Genomic DNA, 22,500 nt, shown 5'->3' on the forward strand with positions numbered 1-22,500 from the left:
TGCGTGAGCGGCAGAGGCATCACATGTGACACTTAACGCATGCAAACATGTATGACACACGCCTGTTTCATTTAAATATTATGTTAATTCCTTCTTTAAATAATTTCTATTTATGATCATCATTAACCGGCATCACACTTACAGCATAAACCACCTGTGTGTGTGTGTGTGTGTGTGTGTGTGTGTGTGTGTGTGTGTGTGTGTGTGTGTGTGTGTGTGTGTGTGTGTGTGTGTGTGTGTGTGTGCATTCATCGCTCACTCACCCCAGCAGCGAATCCCAGACTTCCATCCAATATCCGCTTCTGAAAGAGGAGAAGAGAGCAGAAAAGATGAGGCGGATCAACATCCTGACGGCGTGAGGCCTCAGCCCCACGCATCGATCCGTGCTGCCACCGTCCCAAGAGTCCCAACACGACAACACAATCTGGACGGTCAATATGAGGCTTCAGTGCAGTTTGGCCCTGACGTCCACATACATCACGGCTCCATGGAAGGAAGCGTTGAGGTGATAGAGCCGCTCGCTCTGATTAATGATAACCCACCACCAAAAAGACACTATTCAAATGATCGATGACTTTGAGGAATCAATTTTCTGTTTGATACCTGTCGGCTGGAGAAGACGAAGACGAGGGCGGCTCCTGCAGCGGTCAGGCCCCAGGTGAAGAGAGTCCCCAGCAGGGCCTGGGTCACCGGACTGTAGCCCAACAGCATGGTCCCACACCTGACACACACACACACAGACAGACACACACACACACACGCGTTCACATCATGCCTTTTTCCAGTTTTGCAGCTTGTATGTTTGATGTTAGTATGACAAGGTTCAAATATTTGACTTTACAGACTTTGGGCCTGTTTGCTTTGAGAATGTGAGGAGCGCCCTGATCCCGACCGTCTGTGTACACGTGGCTTCCCTCTAAAAACACACACACACACACACACACACACACACACACACACACACACACACACACACAACCACCTGTTGCTCAAAACACAGAGCAGCCAGGCACATCCTGTTTGCTCAGAAAATCCACATCCTGGTCCAATCAGGGACCACAGCATCACACAAACCAAAACGGCGTCTCAACTCACCGCTGCTACTGTAACTGACAATTATGGAGCAGTTTAAACTATTTGTCTTAACCAGAGACTAAATACTAAACAAAAGCTGAACTAAAACACCAGGTGCTCTTTAGCGCCTCCTAATGCAGATAAAGGAGAACAGCAATGAAAGCTCAGCATCATATAAGATAAGATAAGAAAAAACATTTATTTCGAGGGAAATACCCGAAAGAGAGAGATACCGTTGATGGCTGCCGCTTGCACAACGCCGGAACCGGAAACCGATATATACACTACAAATACACACCGCTATATACATTTATAAAGCATAACAGGATATAACATTTGCTCAAATAGGTTCAATAACAACAATCGTGAACTGAGTCCCATACAGAGTTTGTGTTTAGGCCTCACAGAGCGGTGTTTCCAGGAGTTACACAGCTAAACCCGCTCTAAGTTTCATTCATATGCGTCTCTACTGCTCACTATACTAGTGAACTGTTAGTTTGTCCCGGACTCTCACAACACTCAATGTAAACTCCTGCACTGTAGCGCCGTTTGTGCTTCAGTTCTCGTAGTAAACTGTGTTTCGTGTGAGTTACTTAAGTTACGAAACAACCGAAGAGATAACACGAAATGAGAGCGAGCCGGCTAACTCACTGACTCTCTGCTGGGCCAATAACACGGTTACATGGGGCTCAAACGCCGCTTTGTGTCGCTATCAAAGCGCAGCAGACACACGGAGGAGTTTGGTTTGGCTCAGAGTTAAAGTTTTATTGAAATGGACGCTTTAGTGGAGCTTTACTCACTTGTTTCCAGCCGCACTTCGACTCCTCTGTATTTACTTCCTGCTTCCCGGTCAACGTGTCTGTGACAGCACAAAGCCCCGCCCCTACTCGCACTCTATTAGTCAATCGGCAGCAACGAGGTACTTTCATTGGTTCAACCAGACCGACAGAGAAATCAGTGAACACATAAACTTCTAGAATGTTCCGTTTCTGTGAATAATACAAATATATTTGAATGATAACACAATATAATTAAATATAAGTTATGTATTCATTTATAATAGAAATTAAGATTTATCCAAATATTATCATTTTGGAATAATTTGGTTTTTCTTTAAGAAAATTATAAAATTCATATGTAATATATGTTTTAAAATAAATATATAAATATCGTGTGGTTCTTTCAGGTGCTCCAGGTTTCAAACACGCAGCCCAAGGTGGATTAATAACCTGTGTGTGTGTGTGTGTGTGTGTGTGTGTGTGTGTGTGGGTGTGTGTAGCCCTGGGATCGACTGCCTGAAGAGGATACAAAAAGAGAAAAGAGAAAAGATGGATAGGAAATGAGGGATTTGAGATTAAACCATGGTAACCGTATCGATAAATGCAACATATATAGCAATAAAATAAGACTTTTGATCAAATAAAATGAAATTAATAGAACATTAAAAAAGCCACAAAAACAATAGGTTCTTGTATGTATATGTGTAAATTATATTGTCTATACACACATATATGTATATTAGTGTTGGAGGAGAGTTGTGCATGTGTGTGTGTGTGTGTCTTTGTGTGCACGTGTGCTTACATGCAGGGCCGGCCCTGGGTGATTTGGAGCCCCGGGCGAAAGTGTAGATTGGAGTGAAGTGTAGCCCCCCTGCCCCCTCATTCAAACCAGCAATGACACACAAATAAATATTTTTTCCTTTTTTGTATTTATATTAATAACATGTCACACAACCTATAAAAACTTAACAAAGAATGATAAAAAGATAAATAAATAAATAACAGTGCAAAGTAGAGTGCAGTGCAATTGTTTTGTGCAAACTGAAATTATGTCAAATTATGTAGAGTCATGTATGATATTAAAAATTGAAAAACAAAACTAATACAAATCTAGATTTCTTGTAAACTCTGGTGGTCAGTAACATTATTCACACATAACGCAAACAGTGTGCAAAAAAGAAAGTCCCTTAACTAACAAAATAACTTTACCATAACAACAAATGCTTACAACTGTACACGCCTGGACTTCCTTGCAGCAAAGGCATCAATAGTCGCATCAAACGACAGCTGCCTGGACACTTCTTGATTAATACTTATAAGTGCAAGTCCATTTAGGCGCTCTTGAGACATTGTGGACCTTAAATAGTTTTTATGAGCTTAAGCTTGGAGAAGCTTCTCTCAGCTAAGCAAAGCATTGGCATTATGATAAAGTAAGTAGTAAAGTAGTAAATAATTATAACTGTTCATATTAAATGCACCATGCATGCACTTACATTCTTCAGTAGGTGAAGAAGACACTGGAGGATTGTCTGCTGCAGCTTCTGCAGGTGCCTGTTGTGGCTGAAGATACTTTCTCAGTGCATCTATACAAAAAAGTAGGTTACATATATTTTTATACGCTACAGGCCACAATTCTAGTCTTGCATAAATTAATGTGGTTATGTGACACTAAGGATTTATGCAAATGTATCTGTAGGTATCTGAAGTGAGTACTTATTTTAAAATCATAGTTTGTAGCTTTGCCCCGCTCTGTTGCATAGTAGCTTCATGGCCACAACATCCACTCATGGATGTTGTGGGGGGAGTCAACAAGTTACAAGCAAGCTAAGAAGCTAACGCTATTTTCATGTTAAATTGTTATTTAAGACAATGACTGACATACCTCTACCCTGGGCCCGTTTTTCCTCCTCCTCCTTTTGTCGCTTTCTAAGAGCAGCACCCGAGGGCTTTGACCTTTTCATTATGAAACTTTTTCTTATATCTTATTGACAACAAGCGTGCGTGACACTGTGGGGATGATGCGCGCCAAGAACCCGGAACCAGTTTTGCGTGTGCGGGCGCCGGAAACGTCCGTTGCCGGCACGCTTGCCGGTGAAAATCACGGACAACAAGTTTTTGCCTTTAGAGTATTTCCGGCCACCGGGATCACTGTCCGACATAACCAGTGGGTCTGTTGCCCCCTGTAACTCCCCCTGAAACCTCTGGTTTCAGGGGGAGTTGTTCGTTTTGACAACGTTTTGACAACGAACAGATTTGGGGGATGTTGCTCAGGAATTCTTCCCTTCCCACTAACTCCCCCTGAAACCTCTGGTTACAGAGGGGTTACAGGGGGGACGATATTTAGCCCAGAACCAGTTTTGCGCGGGCGCCGGGAACGTCCGTTGCCGGCTAAAATCACGGACATCACGTTTTTGCTTTTAGGCATGTATCAGAACACACCTGGGTTTAGCTCTGATTATGTAGTGAAGTTGTGCATCATAAAGTCATCTTATTCTAGTTGTAGACGCACAATGCAGCCAGGCCGCTACCCCTCCCCCCACCTTTCACTGTAAACAGCGGGTCAGGTTCAGGGTGACAGGTCATGATCTCACAGATTCAGACCAGAAGTCAAAATAATTATTGACATATTTATTTAAATGTACTTTGTGTGGATTGCAGTTTGGCGCCCTGTTTACTAGATGGCGAACCGGGCGGTCGCCCGGGGCGCCAAGGGCCGGGCCGGGCCAAGGGCCGGGCCTGCTTACATGTGTGGTTGTTTATCCATGTTTTGACAACGAACAGATTTGGGGGATGTTGCTCAGGAATTCTTCCCTTCCCAGTGGAAGTTTCCAGAATTGCTGCTCTGTTGTTCAGCCTCATCCTCCGCTAAGCTAAACATGGAATTCAGAGTTTGTGCAATCCAGGATTTTTAACACACATGTGGTGGTCATCAGCGTTCACCATCCACACACTGCTATAAATTCACCCCAAGATGTTTACGTGGATTATTATTAGTAAAGTGTCCCAGAAAGTTTGACCCAGCCTGTTGACATTCCTGCATCTTAATAATAACAGTTAGAGTTTCACACCACAGAACTTCTCAGTAGAGCCACAGAAGCTTGGAAACAACTGAACTTTGTATCTGATTTGACCCCAGATGGCCCCTTTAGGCTTAGATACACAAATCACAATTCAGCAAAAAACAAACAAACCCAACTTTCACTCTTTTGTTGTGGATGTGAAAGTTACGTAGTACTTAACGTAATCAAGTATCAACAAGCTGCAGCTCTATGTTGTTGTGATTCTGCCTGCCATGCTGTGTGTGTATGTGTGCTGGCCTTCTGCATGTATATGTTATCTATTATGATGACATGGTAAAGCATTGGGTTCCGTGTCCAGAGAGCAGAGCACATGTGGATCAGGAGTGTGTTTGGTATGAGCTGAGCAGAGTGTGTCATTAAAGCTTCATGTGGGAATGAACGGACATAATAAGACTCCAGGATTCCATTTGCCGCTCCTCATGAATCACTGAGGGTTGATGAAGCATTTTTCTTTGAATCCATTATGAAAGACCCTCACTGCTCCCAGCAAATAGAACATCGATTCCATGAATATATTCATGTTTGCTCATATTGAATTCATACATGCAGGCTGATAGCTGCTGTAGCTTATCTGTATGAAGTATTCAGAGATTATGCATTCATATTGAATCAGTATCAACTCACAAAATACAATAACTTCATTCATTCAAAAGTTTGTAGTGTGAGATATGATAAAGAAAATCAAGTGTGTGTTCTGTTGGAAACGCTGCAGAGATGACATCATCGCTCATAATTGGCCTTTCTGCTTGTTTCTGATGGATTTTCTGAAATGATTATCGAGTGTTGGAGAGAGGAGAAACTCTGATTTGTTTCCAAGGGCCTGGCAACAAAACCTGACATTGATCAATGATGTATGCAAATATTGTTAAAGGTTCATTGCACACGCACGCACACACACACACACACACACACACACACACACACACATACTAATGACACACAGATGTTATGGAGCATTTGTTCTTGTGACTGTAACCCAATCGTGCCATGTTCATTGCTTGACATATGTGAGAATAACAGGAAAGCAGGATCTTGAGTAACTCTGGTGTTGACGGGAAACAAAGAAGAGATGAGAAGAAGCTGAGACCCAGAAATTGTAAACAGGAGGATGAGCCAGGTGGAATTTCCACATTAGTCTCCCCCCCGTGTCCTCGTGTATTAAAGGCATTCCACACTCCATCTGCATCTTCTTTAAGGGGAATTACAGAACCAGTTACTGTTGGAATGGTGATGATTCATGTTTCATCCGGGGTCATCAAGGCAATCAAACCTGAGCTGCCTACTGGGCTATGACGTGACGGCTCCACCTGGCTCCTCCTCCTCCTGTGATGTTCAGCTCCACGTGGCTCCTCCTCCTCCTGTGATGTCCAGCTTCACGTGGCTCCTCCTCCTTCTCCTCCTGTGATGTCCAGCTCCACGTGGCTCCTCCTCCTTCTCCTCCTGTGATGTTCAGCTCCATGTGGCTCCTCCTCCTGTGATGTACAGCTCCACGTGGCTCCTCCTCCTCCTCCTCCTGTGATGTCCAGCTCCACGTGGCTCCTCCTCCTTCTCCTCCTGTGATGTTCAGCTCCACGTGGACGCCAGAATGTCAGCAGACGGTGAAATATCGCCTGTGAAATTTGAAGCTGTCCAACGTCTCCAAATTCATCGCGGCAAAACAAAGCGCTCTGAGGGATGGTTTTTTTACGGGGGGTCGAGGCCGGCGAGGAGAGCCAAGTGCTGGTCTCCAGGGGAAGGGGGGTGGAGGGGTCAGGCTGCAACCCAATCAGGACTCCAGACTACAAAGGCATTTCTCCCCTTAATTGGAAACAGTGAAACGCTGGAGCGCACGTCCAGGAGGCTCAGTGGGAATCTGTGGCATGTAATGATGTATGGAGCCGCTCTATACATTTACTGGATAAAAGATGATGCAAGCACACACACACACACACACACGTCCTCACTGTGATGAGGGACAAATGAAGCCGTACACTGTGAACCACATGAGTGTAGATGATGTGTTGTGTAATGATGGAACATGTGGAAGATGTTTACATGCGGGACTAAATGGATTCAGGATCAGGAGGTCTGTGAGGCGACAGGACTTCATCAACCAGGCTCAGTGACCTAATTTGGGCGTAATCCCGGAAATTGTACAGCTGTGTGAAATGGTTCCCTTCAGGATCCTCTGACTGATCCTGATCACTGAGGCTCAGCGTCTGCAGGGGGGAAACTGGGCCAGACCTCAGCTTGATTATTGTTATTGATCAGCTTTGGGTGGAGCTGAGCAGCAGTGTTGATGCGCTGTGGTGGGTGGCAAAGCCCACTGGGAATTCTGGGGGACGTTCCTGCGGCATTCCAGCAATGCGTGTCGGAGAGGCAACAGGACGAAGGTCATCGCTCATCCAGGGTCTTTAATCTTCCGCAGCCCCCGTATCCACTCCCACATTCCCCCTCTCCCTCTCCCTCAGCCCTTCCTTCCTTCCTTCCTTCCTTCCTTCCTCTTTCAACTTTCACCTGTCCCCCCGTCACCTCCTTCTTATCGCTCATCTTTTTGGACCAGGAGGCAAAGTCCAAATGTCCAAAACGAAGGCCTGAGAAAACAGAGCGAGGCTTCTCCTTCCTGTCAGCAGCACAGGACGGTGGGTGGCCCCAGCGACAAGATAGTGTTTGTGTCTCTGCGTGTGTGTTTAGGTTGAGTCCCGCTCCTTATATGACCCCCTACTGAACTGTGGAGGAAGGAGAACAGAGAAGAGATGGGGGGGCAAACAGAGGAGGAGAGGGGAGCAGAGACAGCGTGACGGAGGACAAGACCAGGCACTGACCCTGGTTCTCTCTCTCTCTCTCTCTCTCTCTCTCTCTCTCGCCGTACCAACATTAATGAAGACAGAGAGAGGGAGAGACACATAGAAGAGAGAGAGAGCTAGAAACAGAGAGAGAGTGGAGCTTGTGGAGCAGATGGGGCTTTTACCCTGGAAACAGCATAGCAGCGCTCAGGAGGGGCGTGAGCCAAGCTGGAGTTTATCACAATCTCTGGAGACCGATGAACCGTGGGGGTGTGAGGGCAAACACACACGCGCACACACGCGCGCGCGCACACACACAGGCCAGCAGACACACTCCTCGCTCTGTGGGGGGAAGAGATATAAAAGGACTCCCAGGGAGAGACAGAGGGAGAGAGAGAGACAGGCGAGCGTCCAGCCGAGCGTCCCGCTCCTTCTCATTCCCTCAGAGGCAGAACCCAGCTGTGCATCGCCGCGTGTGTTTACGCCAGCGTGTGTGTGTTGTGCGTGACAGAGAGAGAGAGAGAGGGAGAGGAGAGGGCACATGGGTCTGGACCCGTATCTGCTGCTCCACAGAAACACCAACCTCAACAACCTCGCCTGAGGAGCTGCTGAGCCTTGAACGCAGCGTCTGACTCTGAGTTTGACTCTGAGTTTGACTCTGAGGCACCATGGACGCCTCCCTCTTCTCTGACATAGACTTCAATCGGACCTACGGGGGCGAGCATGTGTACTTGGACGAAGGCATCGATGGATTTGGCATCGCCATGGCGATCCTCTACCTGCTGGTCTGCGTCCTGGGCCTGACAGGAAACTCCCTGGTCATCATCGCCATTTTAAAACTGGACAAAATGACTTCCTCCACCACCGTCTACATCTTCAACCTGGCTCTGGCCGACGGCCTCTTCATGGTGGGCCTCCCCTTCATCGCCAGCCAGAACTTCCAGAACCGCTGGGTGTTTGGCGACACGGCGTGCAAAGTGGTGATGGTGCTGGACGGCATCAACCAGTTCACCAGCGTGTTCTGCCTGACCGTGATGAGCATCGACCGCTACATGGCGCTGGCCGACCCGCTGCGCTTCGCCTCCTGGAGAACGCCGCGCCGCGCCAAGATGGTGTCTGCGTTCCTGTGGCTGGTGTCGCTCCTCACCATCCTCCCCATGGCGCTCGACTTCTCGGCCGAGCGAGGCCTGTGCATGCCGGACCTGGGCTCTGACGGCTGGTGGCTCGGCGTGCTCTCCTACACCTTTGTGGCGGGTTTTGCGCTGCCGTTCACCGTGATGACGGCCTCCTACGCCGCGCTGCTGCTCACCCTGAGGTGCCAGCGACTCAGAGCCACAGCGGCGAACCCCGAGAGCCACCGGCTGGAGCGGCAGGTCACTAAGATGGTGGTGGCGGTGGTGCTGGCGTTCGGCTTGTGCTGGCTGCCGTTCTACACGTTCAACTTCTGCTCGCTGTACCAGACGGGCCTGGTCCTGACCTTCGCCCAGGCCTTTGAGTTCGTGGTCCTGCTTTCGTACTCGTGGAGCTGCGCCAACCCCATCCTCTACGCCTGCTTCTCCGACACCTTCAGGCGCCACTTCCGCACCCTCCTCTGCCCGGCCGCCAAGCAATCTCCCAGCATGCAGTGCAACATCAACACCGAGCGCTACGACCTGAACGACACCGTGGTGCGGGACGTCAGCGTGTTGGCGTAGAGGGAAGGAGAGGAAGACGTGACGTGGGATGTACATACATGAACAGAACTGAGTATACGTTCTTTAATGGACACTTATGGGTTTTTCACATCGAATTTTGAACCTTTCTGTTGTAAATGTGCTTCTGTGGGTGAAATGTTTCAGTGTGTGAGGAGGGAAACACGCTGAGCTGAGAGCCGACATGGACATCTGCTGTCAGGCTGTAAGGGAAGATGTAAAGACAAGGAGACAAGGAGACAAGGAGACAAGGAGACAAGGAGACAAGGAGACAAGGAGACAAGGAGCCCAAACCTGCTAAATGTCACTCAAACAAAGATTCCACCGAACACTTGTTGTACCCGACGCGTTCTTTGTTCACAGAACACACACACACACACACACACACACACACACACACACACTCACACCGCTTCACGTTCTGGCCAGGTCGGATCCGTTCAACAATCTGTCTCTGTCACAGACCCGCTATGTGTGTGTGTGTGTGTGTGTGTGTGTGTCGCCTCTCCGCTCGCCAGATTCCACCACAGCTGCTGGAACGAGGCAGCGGAAGGACAAGGTGTAAACATGCAGACAGGCGGAGTGTGAACGGAATCACGGGGCAGGATGTGTGTGTGTGACTGTGTGTGTGTGTGTGTGTGTGTGTGTGTGCTTAATGACTACAAAAGACCCAAACTTTCAAAGCACTTAATTAGAGACAATCATCAGAGAGGAAGTGATTAGTGTGTGTACATGATCAGAGCTAAAGTGTATCTGTTAGTCCATCTCACCACACACACACACACACACACACACACACACACGCACGCATGCTTTAAGTGTCTTAGCAAGAGCGCACAATGTATTGTCCTCACCTTCTTGTTAGTCAGGTTCCATTTGGTTCCAGCAGACACCAGCAGAGCCTTCATCCTGATAACAAAGCAGAAGAAGAAGTGAGGGTGAGGTCATATTTATTGTGATAGGAGCTTTGTAGCAGGCTGTGATCTTCTTTCCCTTCATGCTTGTCTATATGAAGCCCAGCTGTCACACACACACTTGTATATGCTGCAGTACTTATGTCTACTTTGTGTACTTGTGAATAAAGTTGACACCATGTGAGACGTCTCAGGTCCATGAGCCGCATGCTGCTGAGTCCAGAACCAATCATCTCACATCCGCCACAGAGACGCCACCACTCAGATCCACCGCCTCAGGGAGGAAGCTACAGGTTTACAGTTTGGTTGTGAGATAAGGAGCAGGGAGCAGCAGCATCATTCTGAGGTAGGTTTGGTTCTTGGGGGCGTCCGTCTGTCTGATGAGCAGACGAAGCCTCGCCGTGGCCTCCAGATGCTGTGATATCCTGGGCTCGGCGCTCTGGGATTGAGGGAGACTCTGTAAATGTCAGGTCGGCCGCCTGAGACTCGTCTGCGTCTGTTTTTAATAAAGCTCAACGCCAAACCGTCTTCAAAGATTTAAAGTGGCTGAAGAATGTGACTTAGAGTAATAGGAGTGTGAGTCTATGACATCACTGACTGCATGTTTCTTCTTCTACTGGGCTCATTCTGGCAGTCAGCGCCGCATGTAATACCAACAACACATCTGGAGCGTTCACATTGAGGCGTCCACTGGAAAGGTTCAACCAAAGATGAACACACACACTGTGACATGGATCTAATTCTGTACGCTCTCTATGTAGGAAAAACAAATGAGGAGCCGGATGATGTTTGACCTTTAACCTTAAACGTTTAGAAGGCGTGATATTAATCAGGTTGCTTAATTTAACCTGATGAAAAATACACCGCAACAGGTCGATCTGCATTAAAAGGTCAAGCTAATTACAGAGTGTGTGTGTGTGTGTGTGTGCATGAGTGTGTGAGTGTGTGCACGGCGTGTGTGTGGTCCTAATTAAAGCGCAGGCAGACAGCAGTGACTTTCATTGGGCCTCCTCTCTCCGTCTGATCCTGCCTTCATCCTCCACAGGTAATTAAGACCAGATGCAAAGTGCCTGAGAGGTTCCTCAGTAAAGATTATTGATGGCACCCCTGAGAGCGTGTGTGTACGTGTGTGTGTGTGTGTGTGTGTGTGTGTTCCTGGTGATTAACGGCACAGATCAATAAAGGCCAATTAGACGATTTACATACCCAGTTTTGGTCTTTGATGTCTCCTCCTCACTTCTCTTGATCCTCCTCCTCCTCACTTCATCATCATCATCTTCATCACCTCTTCTTTCTCTTTACTGACTTTGCTTCCCGTTTCAATCCTCTCTAAAGGTGTGAGGGAAGGAAGCAGCGGCAGACAGGAAGCGTTACCAGTTTTGCTACAAAGGCGTAAACCTGCTATGAAACTCCAGTGTGAAGTTCTGACCTTTGACCTCGGGCTAAAGGGAGTGCCCTAAGACAAAGTTTAGCCCCACTCATGTGCAGATTCTTCCAATTCCAAGCTGGTGTGTAGTTAGAAGTGTAACGGTGAAGCTGAAGTGAATTAGAGGCGACACATTTGAAGTTAGGAATAGAAACTATAATGTGCCACACACTTCTGACTGAATACTTCACGTTGCTTTGTTTGCTTTCTGTCTCGTCTGGGGGATTTGTTGAAGACAAACGCAGTGAAAAGTAAAAAGAAGTACACCTCATGTTAGAGTCCAGATGGTTGAAGGTTTTGCTTGTAGGGATTTTGTTCAGCTCATATCGGAACAAAGTGAAGATCAAACAGAGTGCAGAGGTCAAACTTTGTGAAGATGAAGAGCTGATGAGGAGAAGGACACTAATGGAGACACACTTGAGGTCCAAACTGAAAGCTGAAGTGCTGTGAATCAGACATGAAGATCTTATCTGATTGTGCTCTCTTCATTCTCTTGGTTGTTACGTGTGAATCTTCATTAATCTCATAAATGAATCTTTGTCTCTTGTCCTGATTGGCATAACAACTTAATAAGGACGGTTCACATGAGATCAGAACCCTCCAGAGTCTGGACGCCCTTCATCATGCTTCCACCAGGGGGCGTGACCGAGCTCAGCCAGACACAAAGGGCCAAACGCCTCTGAGCGGAGCGGAGCGTCTTGCTCAAGGAGTCCTCAGCAGAGCAGTGGAGCTCCGCCCTCAGGTCCTCTTCCTCCTGTGTCCTCTCGCTGTACATCTGTTTGCTCTTTTCCATAATCTCAGTTTCCACTTCACTCTGTGGCCAAACATCCTTCTCAGTTCTTCTCAGGAGGAGCTTCCCACTGGAGCTCTGCATAGAGCAGTAAACAGAGCGGCCTGAGGTTTATGGAGGAGCTGTTTTTAGGTGCAGGGGTTGAGATGAAGGCCCGACTCTCACAGTGATAAGGACCAAGCTCCATCTCTGCTGCTCCCATAGGGCTTTCACATCTTCATCCAGAAATAACTGCAGTAAACATCCAGAGCTGCTGCTGTGCCCAGAGAGCGGCGGCAGCGTCGCTCTGAGGTCGCTCTGTCAGATGGCACGCAAGGTAAACACAAGACTCCAATCAATTCACTGTCAATGATCACTGGGCTTTTGAAGTGGAGGCTGGTGGCGAAACCGTCTGTGAATGTTCTCCGTCTGGGGTCAAGCAGAGGTCGACGTGTGTGTGTGTGTGTGTGTGTGTGTGTGTGTGGTGGGGGGGTCGGGGTTCAGGGAACATTACAGTAAACAACAGGAGACAATTCTATTGGGCTCTCTCCCCTCAGTGACATTGGTGCAGACATATTGGATATCTACACTGTAGGACACCAGACTTGGCAACCATACGCGTTGCCACGGCGACCAAGTTATTGTGAGTGCGTATTATATGAGGATTACTAATGTCATGTTTACCTAATCAAGCGTGGAGCTTGATTATGGTCATGAGTGGCACGCTCACACATGAGCCTGAAGCCATGGATGTCCACATGATGAAGGTTCATCCATGCAGGAAATGATTTGGGTTTTATGATTCTCAGGTCAGTTCACACGTTTGCACAGCGACACCTGCATCACGGGGAAGCAGGGACTCGTCTGGGCGACTGAAAGGCTGAGAAGACTTTAGAGGTGATGAATGTTTGCCACAGGCGTGAAGGCGGCGCGTTCATCTTCTTCTGTGCCTGCGGTCCAGAACGTCCAACTGATGTACTGAGGAGGAGGAGGAGGAGGAGGAGGAGGAGGGATGAGCCACACGCCGAGAAGCTGTAGTTATTGAAAAGACTTTTGCTGGATATTATGTGCTCTTCTGCTGTGGTGGTGGAGAGGAGAAGGGTTGTTGTGGGTCAGTGTCCTCGTCTCGTTGTCGTGCTGTGGTCCTGCTTCTTTGCTGCTTTGTGTCTTCTCTCCCAGCATGCTCTGCCTTTGTATGTCTTCACACAAACACAGACACACACACTGTGGGTGTTGTCTGCACTGACAGGAGCTGTGACAGTGATGGGAACATTCTCTAAGACGTGTGCTGTGCTGAAGTATTTCAATATTTATCTCTTCTTCTCTTTTCATGCTAGCAGAGCCGAGTGAAGGAGCTGCAGTCCCACAGCTCCCTGGACAGAGTTTCATCTTTTAGAGTTCTTCATTTGTTTCTTTCCCAGTCTTCATAAACTCAACTCTAGGCTGCTGAGCCTGAATGTTCTTCCTCAGGTCTTCATTCTGCTCCGTCATGTTCTTGCTCTGATTGTTCTCACAAACGTCCGTCCATCATAATGAAGCTACATAACATGATGTCATCCTCTCGTGGATATTCCTGCCTTCCACTCGTTCCCACAGTGGGAGGTATGACATCATATGCGCCCATATCAAACCTCCCATTTCTCAGTAAAGTTACAGAAAGAGTTGTTGGCGAAACAATTTTGATGTTTTCCACTCTGGCCCAACCACAGCTGGGACACAGAGACGCTCTGCTTAATGTCTGCAATGACAGCCACTTAGATGGACGGAGGCAAAAGTTCAGTTGATCACTATAGATTACTAGTCCAACTTGAAAACTGATGGGACTTTCTGGTACAGCATTAAACTGGTTTGAGTCTTCAAGGACAGGGTCTGCTCTGTGTCCATAGGTAACAACACATCTTAATGACATGTGGAGTTCCCCAAGGCTCCATTCTGGGGCCTCTTCTGTTCAGCATCTAAATGCCACCACTGGATCATCAAAAACAACTAAATAAGTTGCCATGATTATGCAGACGACACATAGATTTACACCGGATGTGCCAGAATTACTCAAGTCTTCACCGAGACCAGGAGAGGAGATCACACGATCCCACTGGCTTCCTGTCTGTCAAACACTTGATTTAAATGTTTATCGGTTTAAGAACAAGCAGAAAACAGTCTAATACATACTTTGACGTGTTTCTACTGACCTCATTCTGGCAGCCAGCATCTCATGGCGTTGTTCAGGAGACCTGCAGTCAGAAATCAGGAACAGTAAGATTGTTCAGTCTTGATTAAGCAGCAGACAAGAAAGCAACACACGAGCACCACAGCTTCACACTCAATAAAGACTCAAAGGTCTCCTTCAGGTGTTTTGTGCTTTATTGGTTGATTTCATGTGACATCACGTTAATAATGTTCAAGCTCAGCTGTAGATCACAGAGCTGAGCGGAGGAACCACCATCTTCTTCTTCTCTCATGCAGTTTAAAAAAGTCTCTTGGCTCCACCCAGAACAGAACACGCCATGCTTCTGGAAAGAGCTTCATTTGCTAGAGTTCTTGATTTGTTCCTCTCCCAATCATCACAAATCACTTTCAACTGCTCCCCAAACTCCGCTGTCTGCTGTAGTGGCCTCATCTTCTTCCTCAGGTCTTGATTCTGCTCTCGCAGGGTGTTCTTCTCCTCCTGCTCCGCCTCCAACTTTGCAATCATTTCTTTGAGACTCAGATGACATTCCTTCTCAGTGACTCTGCACTCTTCCTCGGCTCTCAACTCCACCTCCAGAATCTTCTTCCTCAGCTCATCGTTCTGTTTTCTCAAGTTGTTTTTCTTCTGCTCGGCCTTGAACTCCACCTCCAGTATTTGCTTCCTCAGGTCTTCGTTCTGCTCTCTCAAGGTGTTCTTCTCCTCCTGCTCTGACTCCAACTTTTCCGTGGTTTCCCGGAGCATCAGATGATATTCCATTTCAGTGACTCTGCACTCTACCTCCACCTCCATCACTTTCTTCCTCAGGTCTTCGTTCTGCTCCCTCAGGTTGTTCTTCTCCTCCTGCTCAGCCTCAAACTTGCCACTCTTTTCCTGGAGCATGAAATTACATTCCTTCTCACTGACTCTGCGCTCCACCTCCACTTCCAGGATCTTCTTCCTCAGGTCATCGTTCTGATGTCTCAAGGCTTTCTCCTGCTCTGTCTTGTACCCAACCTCCATAACTTTGTTCCTCAGTTCTTCATTCTCCTCTCTCAAGTTGTTGTTCTCCTTCTTCTCGGCCTCAAACTTTCCAGTCATTTCAGTGAGCCTGAAGTCACATTCCTTCTCTGTGACTTCGCGGTCTACCTCGAATCTCGACTGAACCTCTAGAAGTTTCTGCCTCAGGTCTTCATTCTGCCCTCTCAACTTGTTCTTCTCCTCCTTCTCAGCCTCAAACTTGATCATGATTTCCTGGAGCCTAAAGTGACATTCCTTCTCAGTGACTCTGCACTCTACCTCCACCTCCAGAATCTTCTTCATCAGGTCATCGTTCTGCTCTTTCAAGGCGTTCTTCTCCTGCTCTGCTTTGTACTCCACCTCCAGAATCTTCTTCCTCAGGTCATCAATCTGCTCTTTCAGGGTGTTTTTCTCCTCCTGCTCGGCCTCCAGCCTTCCAGTGATCTCCTGGAGCTTCAGATCACATTCCCTCTCAGTGACTCTGCACTCTTCCTCTGCTCTGGACTCTTCCTCCAGGATGTTCCTCCTCAGGTCTTCATTCTGCTCTGTCATGTTGTTCTCGCTCTGATTATTCCCACAGAAGTCCGTCCATCATCAGCCTGGCCTTTATTAAGATACGTAACATGATGTCATCAAACACGACATCGTCTCATGGGGTTTCTTCATGGAGCTTCCCACAGTGGCTCGATGACATCATCTCATTTATAGTCCCGTTAGAACACTGGCGCCTCTGAAGAACATGATGGAAACGTTCCTGTGGTTTCATCCACCTGCTGCGGTTCCCTCCTCTAGATTGATATCAGTGTGTTTGGTTTTAATCTCATGAATATTCATGAGGTGATTAGTGTCAGTGAGAGTTCCAACAAAGCACGAGGAAACTGACAATACTCCAACTGCACACACCTGCAGGGGTAATGTGAACAGAAGGCCTTGTGAGTGTGTGTGTGTGTGTGTGTGTGTGTGTGTTGGCCTCAAACTTCCTGCATGTATGAAAGTGCGTTGTGAGGTGAACTCACTCTGGGGTCACAGTGGAACAAACTCACAGAGAACCTGCTGACCTCCAACTGCAGCACAGCAAACAGGGACCTGCACCTCCTGCTGCTCCTGCTCCTCCTCAGGACTGGACTGGACCGGACTGGACTTTATCTCCTCATGGAAGGGGTCCATCACATGCTTCCCTGCGCCCCCCCACCATCTTATCCTCTCTGAGAAAGTCCAGTCCTTCTTCATCGCTCATCATCATGTGGAATATAAATATAGACTTTTGTTTCACACGGGGGGTCGAGGGGGGAGAGGGGGGGGGGCTATGTGTTCTCACGGAGGTCAAGATCTCCTCCTTTATAAAGACAGAGGAGAGGCCACGGACCACACGGACCACATCTGGACCACATCCTCAGAGTGTGTGTGTGTGTGTGTGTGGGACCTGAAGACCACCTGACTGCTGCTTGGATCTTGATTTGATCTGTTCTGCTTGAGGTGAGTGAATAAACATGAAGCTGCTAACGGGAAGAATTCATTTCCATTGATGGAAACGGATAAACGGGCGAGTTTACTTTGTTTCTGTTTGATCAATCAGGGAAGAGACACAAACTGAAAAGAGACAAATGACACCAGACTGACTCTCTCTCTCTCTCTCTCTCTCCCCCCCCCCCTCTCTCTCTCTACTCCTCTCCCTCCCTCACCTCCTCTCTCTCTCTCTCTCTCTCTCTCTCTCTCTCTCTCTCTCTCTCTCTCTCTCTCTCACTCACTGATCAGCTCACTCTGGTCTTCTCGTCTCTTGTCTTCGGTTCACTCTGTCTCTGGTGAAGTTTCGGTGAGAGGTGCGGAGCGTTTCGGAGGTTGAAGATGAGCTGAGCGCGTCTCCGCCCTGCTTGAGTGTGTGCGGTGCGGTGCGGCGCGGCGCGGCGCAGGTGCAGGTGGATCCTCAGGGAGCGGGATGCGGGATGCGGGATGCAGCTTTCCAGCAGGTCGGCGCCGCTTCCCCGCGGTTGGATTCCACATTTCCCCGCTGAAGGACGTGAAGGACTTGATGAAGATGAAGAAGTTTACAGTTTAGAAGTAAGTAACGATACGGAAAAGAGACAGAGATGAAATTTAACGCACATTTTCTGTTAAATTGTCTCTGCGGACTGAATCCCGCAGATCTGCACTTTATTTCGATTTTGCGCCTTAATCTGAGATCAATCACCTCAAACACTCAAACATGTTACCTGAGCTAAAGGAAGGAGTCACTGGGACAAAACAAACTATTCATTCATGCATTAACAAATGAAAGGGAATCACTGAGTGAAAACATCCCGCTGTGCCGTGATGACGCAACGCTGATTGAAATTAAATCATTCTTTAATGTAAATCCGCTCAGCTCAGCTCAGGCTCGGCTCAGGCTCAGCTCAGCCTTATCGTGTTTAACCACTTAAGCCCTGAGGGTATTTCTTGTTCTACTGAGCTTGTTCCGGCAGCCAGCATTGCATATAATACATCAGGAGAGTTTAGTTCTTTGTGTTGTGGTATATTTTGCTTGTATATCTCGTATCTCAATAAGAACATATATTCATTCTACTAGGGAAGGCCTTACAGCTGACAATGGACAAAGCAAAAGTGGACTGAACTGGACAAGGAATGGAAATGGAAATGGAACCTTGGGCTTAAACAGCTGACATATAGATAACAGTTATGGCTAATAGTTTATGGCCGTTATAAAAGTGAACTATTACCAAATATGGTCATGTAGTGTTTACAGGGGTCCCAGGTGGTTTGTCAATATCCACTGAACGGGTCTTTTCTTGAGTGACAATCAACTGTATAAATACGTCTGAAAGTCAGAGTTGGGGAGCGACTCATTCCGGCTGCAGAGTCCCTCACAAGCGTTCCATGGTGCTTGTTATGATGCTGTACTTTGTATAATAAAACCCTATTATACAAGCAAAGACAGTGTCAGCGGAGATCCTTCCTTCCTTCATCTTCACATCATCGCAACCCAAGATTACACTAAAGTGTCCTTGCGACCTTTACTAGTCCAGAGGAGAGCAGATCTGCAGCTCTGTGTGCCGCTCTATCTGTGAGTTGAATGTCTGGGCGTTGACTGACAACATTGGTCTTTCTGAGACAAACGGTCCCGTCCCGGTGTGGCGTCCACTCAGACGGCCTGATGTGATCACACGTCACAAATGAAGCATCAAGACATTAGGTTTGATGCAAAGCTTCCTGTGACCCGTTCACCCTTTAATCAGGGGGTCCAGCGGCAGGAAACGCAAAGTGCAGGGGGAATGGAGCGTTGAACCCAGCAGCATGAGAAAGGGGAGGGTCCAAAGAGCCCTGCTGTGGACCAATCACACCTCAGGTACACGCCGACAGCTGGATTTTGGACTGTTGTCACTCTGCGTCCAGCTGCTGTCAGAGCTGTTTGTCCTGAGGTCGATTAAATAAACATCCCCCCCCCCCACGCAGATACATGTATGCATGCGTGTGGAGGGTGCACACACACACACACACACACACACACACACACACACACACACACACACAGTGGATTGAGTTATAAAGCAGAAGAGGAGATGCGTAGTTTTGGTATCAGAAGCTTTGATTCTTGCTGGTGTCTGGTTGTAAACTTTCCAAAGCTGCGTCACAGCTGAATATTGGGAAACCTCAGCGTTGACTCTGTTTGACATTGACGTGGTTCCTCACCTTGTGCTGCCGTGCGTCCGTCTCTGCCGTGTCGTCCTCGGCGATAGTGGGCCTGGGCTCTCCGTCCCAGCTGTGATGAAAGCAGACGTGCTGAGGATCCTTTAAAAGATCTTTGTAGAGAAGTGAATAAACTGATCTAAGTCAACCGTTTAGATTTCCACAGATCTATTGACCCAAATTCCAGCGCTGGTACCTTCCGTACTCATTTCTACAGGAAGTGAGGAGCAGTTACATAAAGCTGGTGACAGGAAGCATGTGTCTGTGCCTGCTTGTTGCCATGGTTCATCATGATTACGTGTCAAATGAATAATTCTGCGTTTCACAGCCAAACCTCCGTTTTCTCCCCGTGCCTCTGCAGGTGGGATGTGATGTGATACATGCTGCTTCCACTTAGATGAGAACCCTGGAACAGACCTGACCCTCAGAGACCTCAGAGTCCAGGACCCCCAAACCTCTGACCCGCTCCGGCACCACAGCGGCGCCCACAACCTCCGTCATGGCCTCGGATCCGTGGCCCTTCCTGCCGTCCTCGCCCAACGCCTCCGCCCCCGAGCCGCTCATCTACGAGAGCTTCCTCCAGGGGAACGAGTCAGACCCGGACCTCAACCTGACGGAGACCAGGGAGCCTCACCAGGACAAGACCAGCTCGGTGGTCATCACCTTCATCTACTTCATGGTGTGCGCCGTGGGGCTGTGCGGCAACGCGCTGGTCATCTACGTGATCCTGCGCTACGCCAAGATGAAGACGGTGACCAACATCTACATCCTGAACCTGGCGGTGGCCGACGTGCTGTGCATGATGAGCCTGCCCTTCATCGCCATGCAGCTGGCTCTGGTGCACTGGCCCTTTGGAGAGGCCCTGTGCCGCGTCATCATGACTGTAGGTGGGTGATGAAGACCAGGAGGAAGAGGGCAGGTGATGCTTTCTTACACTGAGAGGTGTGAGGAGGTCGAATATCCACAAACCCCTCCCTCAGAACGCACAATACCGCCTTAAATGACTCCTGTGTTCTCTTTGATTCCCTTGAACTATAGAATGAATTCACTCTAATGAATCATTTGTGTCTCCTCATGTTTCAGCCACAAAGTAAATCTTAACTTAACCATTAAACCGCCACTGTTAAAGTGCTGGAACACGCCACAGGAGGGCGCCGTGCATGTCCGGGCATGAAGGCCCTGATCTGCCCCCCTGTGGCCACGCACTCACATGACACTCTGTTCTATGATGAGATCATTCTCCAGTTAAAGAGTTGATGGTGCACTGATGATCTGACCTTCCTCCTCCTCCTCCTCCTCCTCCTCCTCCTCTCCCAGACTCTTTGAATCAGTTCACCAGCATCTTCTGCCTGATGGTGATGAGCATCGACCGGTACCTGGCTGTTGTCCACCCCATTCGCTCCACCAAATGGCGGAAGCCCCGCGTGGCCAAACTGATCAACCTGACGGTGTGGGGCGTGTCTCTGCTGGTCATCCTGCCCACCATGATCTTCAGCGGCCTGGACAAGGTGCCCGTGTGCGGGATCATGTGGCCCGAGCCCCAGGACGTCTATTACAACGCCTTCATCTTCTACACCTTCTTCGTGGGGTTCTTCCTCCCGCTGACGGTCATCTGTCTGTGCTACCTGCTCATCATCGTCAAGGTGACAGCATGATGTCATTAAGGCTCAGATCTCAGATGAGCCTCATGTTTGTATGAACCAGGTTCAGGGTTGAGAGACTGAGCAGACAGGAAGCAGCCATGTTTCCTGCTCTCTGTGTTGTATTTGCATGTTTCCACTTCCACTTTCTGACTCATGCGTCCCTCCGTCTCTGTCCAGGTGAAGTCGTCCGGCATGCGCGTGGGCTCCAGCAAGCGTAAGCGCTCGGAGCGGAAGGTGACGCGGATGGTGTCCATCGTGGTGGCCGTGTTCGTCCTCTGCTGGCTGCCCTTCTACATCTTCAACGTCACCTCGGTCACCGGCTCCATCAAGGTCAGCTCGGCCGTGAAGAGCACCTTCGACTTCGTGGTGGTGCTCGGCTACGCTAACAGCTGCGCCAACCCCATCCTGTACGCCTTCCTGTCAGACAACTTCAAGAAGAGCTTTCAGAACGTCCTGTGCCTGAAGAAGGTGGCGGGCCTGGACGAGATGGAGCGCAGCGACAGCCGTGCCGACAGGAGCAGGATGGTCAACGACGCCATCATCATCAACGCCAACCTGGAGACGCACAACGCCGCGCTCCTCAACGGCGAGCTCCAGACCAGCATCTGAGGGTGGAGGAACGGCGTCAGAAAGGGGGCGGAGCGTTTGGGCTGAGCGACAGTGACCTGTGAGCAAACACGGCGGGGGAGGACGATGTCAGCGACCGGCGCTCGTGGACACGCAGGGACAAAGACCAAGTGATTACACAACGATCTGTTGGGAAAGAGGGGGAAACTCAAAACGCCTTTGATGTTTGTCCTGATGTCAGATCGTGACTGAAGCAGAACATGAAGACGAGCGCTGACATGCAGAGGAGCAGAGTGGGAGCAGAGTGAGACCTGCTGAGGAGGAACATCTAGACTACAGGAGGGTTCAACACATCAGGGCCATGAATGTTTGACTTAACTCTCCCTTTATCTCTTTACACAAAACAACCCGGGCCTCAGCCACCCCGGGCCTCAGCCCCCCCGGGCCTCAGTCCCCCCGGGCCTCAGCCCCCCCGGGCCTCAGCCCCCCCGGGCCTCAGCCCCCCCCGTGTGTAGCTGAGTTTTGTGTTGATGTTTTATTTGATGAGTCTGGACTGATGAAGCACTATGATGTCATCGCTCGGTCACACTGATGAGCTCCACATGTTGGATTATTGATGGGGAGGCGTCACAGCAGAGAGTGTCACTCACAGCTCAGACTGTCACTCACAGCAGAGAGTGTCACTCACAGCTCAGACTGTCACTCACAGCAGAGAGTGTCACTCACAGCCTGGACTTCCTGTCCTCAGATCAGAGGGACGGCCCTGCTGTGTGAAGTCATCTGATGGTGGACTGCAGCTCTGAAAGACAAAATCTGTACGATTAACCTCACCTCTGTGTCAATCTGTCCCTCTGTCACTCTGTGTCCCTCTGTCCCTCTGTCCCTCTGTCACTCTGTCACTCTGTCACTCTATGTCACTCTGTCCCT

At 48.8% G+C, this 22,500-nt stretch overlaps 3 protein-coding genes and 2 long non-coding RNA genes across 5 annotated transcripts in view; 2 read left to right on the forward strand and 3 right to left on the reverse strand.

Moving 5' to 3' along the window:
• Positions 1-204: 204 nt before the first annotated feature.
• Positions 205-1,958, reverse strand: LOC142990294 (uncharacterized). The gene is made up of 3 exons (XR_012960770.1): positions 1,875-1,958; positions 604-721; positions 205-302 (listed from the first exon to the last, which is right to left on the reverse strand). It is a non-coding gene; the product is annotated as an uncharacterized LOC142990294 (long non-coding RNA).
• Positions 1,959-8,023: 6,065 nt separating this feature from the next.
• On the forward strand, positions 8,024-9,643 carry LOC142990286 (somatostatin receptor type 2). The gene has a single exon (XM_076140018.1). It carries the CDS (start codon positions 8,367-8,369, stop codon positions 9,390-9,392), a length of 1,026 nt encoding a protein of 341 aa, XP_075996133.1. The 5' UTR covers positions 8,024-8,366; the 3' UTR covers positions 9,393-9,643.
• Positions 9,644-11,317: 1,674 nt separating this feature from the next.
• On the reverse strand, positions 11,318-19,443 carry LOC142990287 (uncharacterized). Its single transcript, XR_012960769.1, has 3 exons — positions 19,367-19,443; positions 14,688-14,729; positions 11,318-11,632 (listed from the first exon to the last, which is right to left on the reverse strand). It is a non-coding gene; the product is annotated as an uncharacterized LOC142990287 (long non-coding RNA).
• LOC142990284 (uncharacterized) lies at positions 14,784-16,711 on the reverse strand. The gene has a single exon (XM_076140016.1). The coding sequence runs from the start codon at positions 16,232-16,234 to the stop codon at positions 14,963-14,965; it is 1,272 nt and encodes a 423-aa protein (XP_075996131.1). The 5' UTR covers positions 16,235-16,711; the 3' UTR covers positions 14,784-14,962.
• An 87-nt stretch (positions 19,444-19,530) lies between the features above and the next one.
• LOC142990285 (somatostatin receptor type 2-like) overlaps positions 19,531-22,500 on the forward strand; it is a 3,881-nt gene continuing 911 nt past the window's right edge. Inside the window, exons 1-4 of the mRNA XM_076140017.1 lie at positions 19,531-19,583; positions 19,725-20,250; positions 20,681-21,006; positions 21,184-22,500. The exon at positions 21,184-22,500 is cut by the window's right edge and continues 911 nt beyond it. Coding sequence (XP_075996132.1) covers positions 19,863-20,250; positions 20,681-21,006; positions 21,184-21,615 — 1,146 coding nt within the window. The 5' untranslated portion in view covers positions 19,531-19,583; positions 19,725-19,862 and the 3' untranslated portion in view covers positions 21,616-22,500. The remainder of the gene's footprint in view (positions 19,584-19,724; positions 20,251-20,680; positions 21,007-21,183) is intronic.

The sequence above is a fragment of the Genypterus blacodes genome, unplaced genomic scaffold, assembly GCF_046128005.1.
Source record: "Genypterus blacodes isolate CSIRO-AG114 ecotype Tasmania unplaced genomic scaffold, CSIRO-AGI_Gbla_v1 ptg000498l_1, whole genome shotgun sequence".
NCBI lineage: Eukaryota > Metazoa > Chordata > Actinopteri > Ophidiiformes > Ophidiidae > Genypterus > Genypterus blacodes.